The sequence below is a fragment of the Pinus tabuliformis genome, chromosome 3_1 (genome assembly GCF_031772625.1).
Source record: "Pinus tabuliformis cultivar Carrire ecotype Pingquan chromosome 3_1, CPIR1, whole genome shotgun sequence".
In the NCBI taxonomy this organism is placed as follows: domain Eukaryota; kingdom Viridiplantae; phylum Streptophyta; class Pinopsida; order Pinales; family Pinaceae; genus Pinus; species Pinus tabuliformis.
Window position 1 is genome coordinate 117759196 of NC_142301.1, and position 12048 is coordinate 117771243.

Consider the following 12048-nt stretch of genomic DNA (forward strand, 5'->3'; position numbering starts at 1 on the left):
AAGGAGGAGGATAAATAGGATCCATAGGTTCATCAACATCCGGCACCGTTTCATCTTCTTGTGCAACCTGTTTTCCAGTGTCAGCGTCTTTGTCCTTCCTTGGGATAGGAAGGTTGTTGATCTTCTTGAGGGCCATATCTTCGTCTAAGGTGACATCATGACTTATTTCAAATTCCCTTTGACCAGCCACATAAATTCTATATCCCTTAGAATTTTCAGTATACCCCACAAAGATTTCTTTATTTCCAAATACACCCAATCTGCTTCCTTTCTCTTTCGGCACATGAAAATATACAGGGTTTTCAAAAATTCTAAAATGAGAGACATCAGGTTTCCTACCATTGAACATTTCTTTGGGAGACTTGGAGTCCATTGCTTGATGAGGGCATCGGTTTTGAACACACACAGCAGTATTTGCAACTTCATCCCATAGGAATTTTGAAAGCCCTTGATCATGAAGCATGGCACGATCAGCTTCTACTATAGTACGATTCTTCCTTTCAGCCACACCATTCTACTAAGGAGTCTATGGTGTTGTGGTCTCCCTCTTAATGCCAGCTTCTCTACAATAATCTTGGAATTCATTGGATTCGTACTCGGTCCCATTACCAGTCCTCAATATCTTGATTTTTTTCTCGAATAGGTTTTCAATAAAGGCTTTGACGTGTCGGAACAAGGTGAACACTTCATCCTTCTTCTTCAGGAAGTAGATCCAAATTTTGCGAGAATAATCATCCATAAAGATGAGATAATATAAGTATCCTCCCAAAGAGTTTACGAGCATTATACCAGATATTTCGGAGTGGATCAATTACAATATATATGTGGTCTTGCTATTACTTGAGGGGAATGGTCCCCTTGTAAGTTTTCCTTCGACACATCCCGGACATACACCTTCATGCTCTACTTTGAACTCAGGCATACCTGTCACCATTTGTCTCACATCGGGTAGGGCCTTATAATGAAGATGGGCAAACCCTCGGAGCCATAGTTCAGATTGTAGAGATGTGTCGCAAGACATGGCTCCCAATGGACTTCCTCCAACTTGATACAAATTATCAACCGTGAACCCAAGAGTAAAAGCATCTTTAAAATTTCTTTTCCAAACACATACCTTTCCATCGATGAATGCCACCTTGAATCCTTTGTCCTCCATGGCTGAAATGGACACCGGGTTCTTCTTGAAATCATGTACATATAGTACTTCTTGCAAATGAATAGTGTTACCTTGATTCAATTGAAGGGTAACATTCCCTACTCCCTTCACAGAATAGGTGGCATCGTCTCCAAGGATGATCTCCAAGTTTGTCTCATTTTCTATCAGATTAGAGAGAACTTCCTTGTATCCGGTGAAGTGCCTTGAGGCACCACTATCAATTAGCCAATTCCCCAAAGTGTCCAAAGGAGAGGCAGTGGAGAGGGCTGGTATAAGATAGTACTCCTTTTGCTTATTGTTAACAACATTTGATTCTTCATACCAGGGATTCCTTGCTTTCTTGGAGGGTCAACCATTTCCTTGATCTCTCGGATTCTTTTTTCCCTTGCCATTGGACCTGCCATTCCTTTGTTCGTTGTTGTTGAAGTTTCCCCTGGAATGATTGTGATCATCATCATGTGATGTGTCCCTTTTATTTGGACACTCCCTTGCATAGTGGCCAAACTTATTGCAAACAAAGCATCTTCCCTTCCTTCCTCCCCTAGATCCAGGCTTTCCATGGAAATGGCCTTTAGACCCTGCATTATTTCTCCTTTTGGCATAAGCGGAGAATGCAATGGGGTTACTTCTATTAGAAGGCATTTCTTGCTTCACCATTCTTGTTTCTTCTTGAACGTATCTCGACATCAATTCTTCACACCCTGGAATTCGATCATTGTTGAGTATAGTGGTTCTAAATACATACCACTCGGGTGGGAGTCCTCCAAGGGTAGTGATAGTACGCTACCTATCATGAATGACTTCTCTAATCGAAAGTAGATCATTCTTGATCTCAGTGATCCTTAAGAAGTAGGATTGAATATCCTCATCCTTGCCCTTCTTAATATCCTTCAACTTATTCTTGAGAAATAGAATTTGATTAGCATTACTAACCTTGAACATGTTGATCAATCTGTCATAGATTTCCTTGGAGGTCTTCAATTCAGAGATAGGCCACCAAACGCTTGTCAATGGAATCCCTAATAATCTTCTTTGCTTTGACTTCATCCCTATTGTACCTGGTCTTCGCAACAGCTGGTGCATTTGAAGGAGGCTCATGGATTTTACCTTGCACATAATCCATCACTTCTTGTTCTTCCAAGGTCAAACCAAGAGACGTCTCCTATCCATGATAGTTAGATTTATCATGGAGCTCGCCTTCAGCTGGAAAGTGGGATGAGGAACCTATTGAGCCTTTTTTCCTTGTCCAACTGTCTTTGGTGATTACTCTTTCACTCTTGCTTGGGCTTTGTCTTCACCTCAGCTCTAATTCCATGTTAATTTTAGACAAGAATGGTATGTTCCATGCTTTAGAGAAATTTTACTTCAATTTCTTTATTAGCCCAATATCAATATTCAGATTAGCAATCACATCAACATGATAGTAAAATGCAGATAAAACATAAACATATTCAGTAGAATACAAGCCAAGACAAGAGGACACAAGATGTGGCACCTGCCAAGGACAAATCCCAATGTGGGGAAACCCTTGATCAATTCTTCTTATATTCTTCAATAGTTCAGCAAAGAGAGATAGTACAATTTACAAATCTGATATTTTGTAATAGCAGTAAAAAGCCTTAACCAGATAAATCAACGCTAGTCAACAGGGCAAATTCCTTCCTCAATTCAGCATGGTCAAACCCAGTCAACTTCGGCCTCCAACAGCAAGTCTAATCAGTCCAAAATAGTTCGAAAAAGTCCATTCAAAACTAGTCAACCCTGCGGCCAACCCTAATACAGTTAACGTTGGTCAAAGGAGAGGTCAGATTGCCTTGGTTTTTGTGCCCAGATCTGCTAAAACAAAGATACCTCACCCAAACCGAAGTCAAAACTGGTCAACACATCAAGTCAATGCAGTCAAACAACCTCCTTGCAACTCGGTCAACGCTGGTCAATGCAGTCAACACAAATTTGTCCTCCTTTCCTTCGCACGTGTGAGAGAGAAGATTGCCGAGAAATGCATACCCAATCACAAGAGAAGAGAGAGATGTGAGATAAGATGATGGTAAAATGACTTGAGGTCTTCTTTTTATATGCAACGTTGAGGATGAATTGGGGGTTTGAGTGCCTGTTTTGCTCGCTGGCCGACCTTGACAATTTGTCCATAATATAAATAAATTCATATCTTCATTTGTACATGTCGGAATCGAATGATCTTTGGATCAATCCTACACCTCTCGAAGAGAGGAATCCAAGAAAAATATCAGCTATCATAACTAAGATGACCCATGTGGAGTTTGGCCCTAGTTGCCAATTTTAACATGAGGACCATAGCGAGAAATTGCTCACCCAAATTAAGAAACTTAAAAACGATAAGCAATCATTGAAAAATAAATTAGAACAACTCATCATGAAAGATGTATCAAAGTCCTCAATCCAAGTTGGAGGGAAAGATACAAACACTGATCCAATCAATATCACAACTCAAGAAAATAACAAACCAGTTGATGGAAAAACATATCCAAATGTTGCAATCCAAACAATGGAAACTCCAAGTGAAGATTACGTAACCAACTCAACAACCCCAATACCTGAAGTAAATTAGAAAGTTTCCACACGCTTGATAAGAGGAAATCAAACCAAAAAAATTCCTTAACAACATCTGAATCATAAGAGCAAACAACTCAATAAGTTCGTGTATCTATATGACTCAAAACATAAACAATAGACTTATGTTCCAAAGGATAATGATTTCAGCACAATCCAGTCTGAAGATAACAATTTATCTCAGTGATCGAGTAATTGCAAAGTTCCACAAAAGATTGATTTAGTATGTGGTCAGGTCCTTTCTCAATTCGACAATTTTATTTATCACTCCAAGGATCATATCGACTTGTATCAACAAAGATGCATGTTCTGAGACGAAAAGACATTAGAAACAGATAACAAAAAAATAAAAAGCCTTTTTATCCAAAAACTTTGAGGACAATTTTTTTTGAAGAGGAAGGCAACGTTACAAATAAAATATAGATATAAATAATGTAAATATAAATAATAATAACACATCATAAATAATGATTAATTATTAATGAAGGGTATGTCCCTAAGGACATGACTATTCATAAAGGGACACCTGCCTAGGGTATATAAGCAGGCTCTCGCTCGCATTTGTCACATCATTCTCATTCATACATTTTAATATATATATTCTTGTATCTTCAATGGAGATGTTCATATTCCAAGTCTTCTGGAGTATTTAACTTTTGAGTATACGAACTTTGTTTGTTACATTGGTATCAAAGCATTCCTCTGATTATACGAACTTTATTCGTTACATTTTACTCTCAATTCAAAACCCATTATTTTAGTGTTGCAAGAAGCAACAAGCTCTGAACCTCTCCTCCATAGAAGCCAAATATTATAGCATCACTCTTGCTGAAAAGCATATTGCATGGATACAAATGATTCTTGAATATTTGGGTTTCCTCAAAATGACAACACCATTTTATTTTGTGGCAATCAAAGCACCATTCGGCTTGCTCACAAGCATGTGGTTCATTAAAAAACAAAGCACATTAAAATATAGATGCACTACATTCCACAACTCCATTCTGAAGGACAGCTTATGCCAATTTATCTACCTTAAACAAACCAGCCTAACAACATCTTCACAAACCTCTGCTATAGGCCACCTTAACCATGCAGAATCATAATAGTGTGGGAGAATTGCCATTGTAGGGATATGTTATGTAATGTCTTCTCTCCATGGCCCATGTGCAACTTAAAAAAGGATGTTGAAAACAGTTTAATCTCCATTTTTGGCCATGGTTTTGTATTTTTGTAGTATATATTTCAGCCCCAAACCCTACTTTTAAGTTGGGTATTTATACACCCACTCTCATTTGTATTTATCATCTCAAATGATCCATTCATTCTTAATAAATTGATTTGCCTAAGGGCATCATCAAATGTTGAATTTTCTCGTGTTTGGGTTTTTTTCTCTCTCTAGCCCTCTCTACTTTACAGGTTCTTTCCCTCTATGGTTGTGCTCCCCTTATTGAGTGTTACACTGCCCTAGTGCTGGTTTGTTAAACACTTTATTGCAAAATTAGGGCTTGAGGTGGTCATGTTTGAATCTCTCTCTCTCTCTCTCTCTCTCTCTCTCTCGCATACACACTCACACATACATATGAACATCTCAAGAGAGATGCATTCTAGAAAATCAAAAATGAAAATACTTTTTTTCCCAACTAGGCTGAGCCTATGCTAGGACCACCCCCAATGTTGGATGGAAGAACAATCTGCCCACCTGCAGGATGATGTCACCAGGATTATGCAAGGCTCGGTCAAGTCTGGATGCTCCACGGGACAGTTTCTATCCCCCACAAATTGCTCCCACCCTCAACCCCTCCCCATTAGAGTTGAACCAGTGACCTGCATGGAGACTAAACCCCACACAAATGAACCGTTTTACACCTCATTGGTTCAAAAATCAAGGTACTTGCTAAGAATGACATCTAAACATCAGAGACTTGTTACCATTTAGAAGTGAGATTTTAAATATCTGCATCCTCAACTCAAAAGAGAAACGTATGCATGCTTTACTTTGTAGTTTATTGCCAACAGCAATTCCTTGATGTTTGAAAAACTCTAGCATAACTTTATTATGATGAGTCTGCTTTATATCTCTTAACCAGTGAAGGAAATCAGACAACACTTGGATATGATTATTATTGCCTCCTTAAAACAAGAGCTCATTTAATTAACTTAATTTTTATTTATTTCATTGATCTAATCATCATATCAATCCCATCAAATTTAGACAACTTATACTCTGGCACTACTTATGCCAAGGTTTGACCAGAATCGCTGGAAAGAGTACACCCCATCTTGACCACTAGGCCACAACCTGACAGATGTAATTCACTAATCTATTATAACTTAAGTTTAAATTGCATTCTCCTTCAACAAAAGAAATAAAGAACTGACCTAACTCCTGAAGCACACTAGTAAAACTAAAGTAACATACAACAAGCACACAGACAACATACCTGCATGTAGAAGGTATTGAAGTCATTGTATCCATCCCTGCAGACATGTTACAGTAAATAATAAGCCACAGCAACCACGATATACATAAAAAGGGTTGGCCCAAACTAAAGACTTGCAGTGCACAATAGTAGATCTATTCTGTCCAATAATGACAATGCAAAAACCTATTGAATATCGAATGATGTTAATTTCAAGAGACTTTCAAATATTACATCCAGCAAATAGAATTGAAACATTGACAATCAAACAAACCACTTTGTTAGCACTTTTATGAGAGGTGAATTTCCAATCTGATTTATAACCACTTTTCCAAAAAGAAGCTCTAAACTGCCCGTCCTTATAAATGTGACATAAATAGTCATAATAGTTAACTAATCATTGATTCAAATAGAAAAAGAAATGGGGAGTTGATCCATCCACGACTTCCTACAGAGCACAAATTCAGAACAAAAGTTCTGCTGCAGGGCACCTGCAAAAATGAACTACAAAACAGAAGTTCCACTGAGTGGTTATTCCACAAATACACATTGCAGACAGGTCAACATCAATTAGAAAGTTCAAAAGTGGAACAAATATGCAGGTTGCAGAACTACAATCCACAAAACCAGAAAAAGGAACAAGTTAACCCATTGTAGGGACAACCCGACCCGCAAAGTGAAACAAATGAACGAGAGAACCCGTTGTTGAATAAGAAACATGATAGGAAAGTGGAAAAAATCCAGCACTGCAGATTATTAACAAGAATCACAAAGTAGAAAAGCTAAACAAATCAGCCAACTGCAGACAGATCAGATAAGATGAGATAATTTTATTAATGTACAATGAATGACCACAAAAGTAGGTCAATGGGACTGAAGGATACATTCAGTACAAATAAAATGTGGGAGTGCAAATGCAACTCCTAGAAAATGCCAAAACTAAAACTAGGATAACATGAAGCAAAGAAGGATACAACAATAGGATAGCCTCAAAAACATGTATATAACCGGATCAAAAGCCCCCGCTGATGCAGAATACTAAGTGAATAAGCCCAGGGCTAGAGGTCAACGATGTCAAGAATGTTTGAGTCTCATAGCCGAAGGTGAGGGGGGTGACAATGGCATTGGCGCTATCAGATTCCTCAGGCAGATGTAGGAGCAAGGGATACTCCTAGCATCCAAGAATGAAAGGAAAGAAAATAGGGATAAGTCTTTGGTTGTTCCACTAGGGCTAGGGAGGAGTCCGTAGAGGAGGGGCACTCTGCTCAGGAACCGCCTAAAACTAATCGTTCTGATGCTTTGGGTGTGAGTGAATTGATGGGTTGTTTGGCACCTCACAATGGTCTTGAGGTTACTTGTTAGCCTACCAAAAGGACTGAGGGGGCGCAGCTAAGGGGAGACCTGAAGTCTCATTGTTCTACTATTGAAATACTCTGGAACTTTGCTCATCGCTTGTTACTCCAATGAGCAGGATCAACCTAGAAGTACGATGTGATCATCTAAATTATCCCTAAGTGAGGCAAGATATGTAGGATCTGAGATCTGTGTCTAAATATTTCCCTAATGAAGAGGGCTAAGCATCTCTGGTTAGAATACCGGAAAAATGTAGAGAGTGATACTCCTAAATCTCTATAGAGGCAGTGGTAGCGCCATTTATTCTCATAGTATATGGGGCACCTAAGGTGTTTCTCTATCTCTAGCTCCTCAAGGTATCACACCTGGAAAATACTATCAAATCTTGGTATATGGTGGTTAGTCTCTGCTTGAAGTCGATGAGAACCAACTTCACGTTGGCCCAAAGGAATCCTGAATGAATATATCCAATGTTTGTGCATGTATCGGGAATGAACAATGATGCTAGCCTATAACTCCAGGAAATCCTCAAGGTAAAAGGACATCATCGGGCCCAATCCTGTCAAGGGGGGGGGGGGATTCCAAGTGACCTAAATGAACAATCTATAGATATCCTCTTTCATGGACTGATTCAGTACCTATATGGGCGACATGAGAAGGCTCGATGCAGCAAGCGAGAATCTGAAGGAGTGAACACACTCTGGGGGAATGGTTAGTCTCTGGAGAAGTCAAGAAACATCTAAGAACCAACCCCGTGTATGCCCCAAGGGGTGAGCTAATGCGAGGGCCTCCAAGTAACAAAGTACAAAGTAGGGGTATCGGCCTCTGAAAAATCTGACTCTATGGAGGAAAGACACCAAGCGATTGATGACATCGAGGAAGAACGAGTGGGTGCTTAACTCTGCATAAATAATGGGTTGCAGGATTGTATGTTTGGATCAGATGATGTGCCTGAGAAGCAAGGTTTGGACTCTCTCCATCTAGGCCCAATCTATTTGTACCAAGCTCAATCCCTAAATCTCGAAGCCATAGAGGATCGTGGGTCTAATAATCGCGTCCATTATGTAGAGCTTGGACGAGATGTCCTGAAACTGACTCTGGAAGCATTGTCTCTCAATAAGGGCAAGGGAACCACACACTTTGTCAAGTCAAGGCTAAAGGGCCTATTGCATGCCAAAACGAGGTCCTATGAACTGTACTCCTAGGTATATGTATGATGTGGTGATCTCAATCTCCTCCCCTCAGAAATAGAAATGTATGTATGTAAGAGTGTAACGAACAAAGTTTGTACTATACAGTAATTTCAGAACACTTGGAATACGAAGACATCCATTGAGGATAAGAAACATATATATTGAATATTATATAAAAGAATTGATATGAGGCATTTATGAGAATGTTACAAATGAGACCCGCTTATAGATCAAGGCAGGTGCCTCTTCATGGATGGTCATGTCCAGTTAGACATGCCTCTTCAGTACTAATTACTAATTAATGATCACTAATTAATCATTCTTATACTTACATTATTTTTTTATATAAATTATATTCATAACAGTGTCTTCCTCTTCAAAAAGCTTTGTCCTCAAAGCTTATTGTTGACAAGGCATGTCATCTGTTTCCATTTGCATCTTTCAGATTTCTTTGAGTTGTCATATTTCTTGATACAATATGATAGGTTCCTTGGAGCGATAAATAATATTGTCGAACTAAAAAAGGATCAGACCATCCTAAAACAATCTTTTGTGGAACTTTGCAATTACTTTATAGTTGGGATAAATTGTTATCGTCATATTGGATTGTGCTGACATCACTATGCTTCGGAACATAAGTTTGTTGTTTCTATTTCGAGTGATAAAATTACGCAAACTGATTGAGATGTTTGCTCTTGTGATTTGGGTGTAGATAAGGATTTCTTGTGACTTTATTTCCCTTTAACTTGATTGTGTCAATTTCTGGATTTACTTTAAGTATCTAATTTCCTTTCAGTATGGATGTCACTTGTTTAATCGATGAATCTTCACTTGAAATCTTTGTTGTTTGAACTGAAACATCTGAATATGTTTCTATTTCCACAGGCTTGTCTTCATCTTGATTTGTGGTATTGATTAGATCAGTATCCATTCTTTTTCTTCAACTTGGAAGGTTATGTTTGACGACTTCAATATGTCTTTCATGATGAGTTCTTCTAATTTGTTTTTCAATGATTTCTTGTCATTTTTAAGTTTCTTAATTTGTGTCGATAGTTTCTCACTGAGGTCCTTGAGGCGAGTAATTTCTTCGTTTTTGTCTACGATAATCTTTTCAACTTCTTTTTGCATATTTTTCCTTTCCTTTTGGTTTTGTTGAAGAATTACTTTTGAGATATCTTGTATGTCTTTTGGCATCACTGAATTTTGTTTCAACATAACACCCTGTAGTGTTATTTTCTTATTTTTGTAGGAAAATGTCAAAAAGTTTTTTCTCGTATTTAGGATAAAGGATCCTAATGTTTCCATCCAGGGTGAACCTAGAATAATGTTACCTTGATTCTCCCACAAGGATCGAACAGAAAATTATGATATAAAAGTATAATCCCCAATGATTAATTGTAAATCTGTTATGTCATTGTTTTGCATCCCAGTGGTCTAATCTTTCGATTAAATTTGACTCGGGAATCACCAATTGGTTAGCAAGGTTAGGGTTTATATAATTTTTCCCTTCAGCGGGAGAGATAGAAATAGTAACATCTTTTCCTGCAAGAGTCCCCTTAATTCTAAATAGCACTAGAGCAGCACTGTTGAGGTTCTTAAAAACCTTCCTTCCCTTATTTCTGAGTTAGACTCCATTCTGCATTCCTTGATGGAAACGATACTTTGCTTGAGGAGTTTATATACTCTTTGAGTGACCCACTTCTTCAAATATGATTAAGTCCCCTTTATAACTTGAATGGAACCTTTGAAATTGAATTTGGGCTTCTTCTTTTCTTTTTCTTTTTCTTTTTTTAAATTGTACCACTTTTTAACTTACAATTATTTAATAATTTTTTTAACTTGGATTTTTTTAAAATTTTACTTTAATAAAAGTAATGTTTAAAAACACTTTTATTAAAAACCTTTCACCTTCTTTCTATAATATTATCTCTTTCTTTTCTCTTTTTTTCCCAATATTTAGTTGAGTTATTTCTTAATATAAAACCTTATTTTAAATCATTTTCATTACTTTTTTTCGTTGGAAAAAATATCATCTGATTCCCACTATAGTTCTGCACCTTGCTTAACTTATAATAACAGATTTTGATTAATCATAGAACATGATCAAACAATTACAATTCTTGGATATGGTTGTTTGTTTTTTATGCCCACAGATATGATGGCTGTAACCTTTTCTTATTTTATTAATCACAGATGGCACCAAAGGTTGTTGAGTGTGTGGCTGACTAGAGTGGAGTAGGGAATAGCAGGGCTTATTGCGGTTGTGTATTGGTCGAACTATGTTGTTGGTTGACAAACAGGGTTAGGTGTCAATGGCGGAGTTGGTCGATGGAGTGTGGATGGTGTTCGGGCAAGAGCGGCAAAGGGGTAGCAATGGCTGGTTGTGGTTGTAGATCCGCAAGGGCAACATCGGCATTGTCAGTGGTAGCAGTTTGTGCAACCGTCGAGCTTGTCATTGTGAATGGCAGATTGCGAGTAGCCATATGGCCTTTGGGTGGCGTCCTGGCATCGTGCATTGCATGCCAGACAGCAACTCGGAGGTAAAAGAGAAGTCCATTTATATATATATATATATATATATATATATAGATAGATAGAAATAGATATATTGTATTTTTATTTTTATTTTTGAAATTTCTTTTTATAAACCTTTTTTTACTATTTTTTTAATATAGATATATATATATATATATATATTTTTAACTTTGCTTTTTTAATAACAATTGTTATATATTCTTTTTTTAATAGATCTAATGTTCTATCCCTTTTTTTCATATATATAAAAATAAATAAATAAAATATTATATATCTATATATATATATATATATATATACATATACTATTTTTTTTAATGGCCAAGGGCCTAACGGAAAGATGGAGACACTCCAAACTTCTATAGCAAAACACTTCAATTGTGATGACAAAAAGGTTGACAATAGGTTGATGGCCAAAGGTTGGATCAGACTGGCACTGTGCAGCGATTCGGCATCCAGAAGATCAAACAGCTCTGATACAAATGTAACGAACAAAGTTCGTACTATAAAGTAATATTCAAAACACTTGGAACACGAAGACATCCATTGAGGATAAGAAACATATATATTGAATATTATATAAAATAATTGATGAGGTATTCATGAGAATTACAAATGAGGCCCGCTTATATATCTAGGCATGTGCCTCTTCATGGATGGTCATTTCCCATTAGGCATGCCTCTTCAATACTAATTAATCATTACTATATTTAACGAACAAAGTTTGTACTATAGAGTAATCTTCAAAACACTTGGAACACGAAGACATCCAATAAGGATAAGAAACATATATATTGAA

The 12048-nt window shown here is 37.3% G+C and overlaps 1 protein-coding gene across 1 annotated transcript in view; it reads right to left on the reverse strand.

Moving 5' to 3' along the window:
- Positions 1-12048, reverse strand: part of DEG7 (DegP protease 7) — a 375281-nt gene that overhangs the window by 245068 nt on the left and 118165 nt on the right. The window contains exon 5 of the mRNA XM_089410870.1: positions 6190-6226. Coding sequence (XP_089266996.1) covers positions 6190-6226 — 37 coding nt within the window. The remainder of the gene's footprint in view (positions 1-6189; positions 6227-12048) is intronic.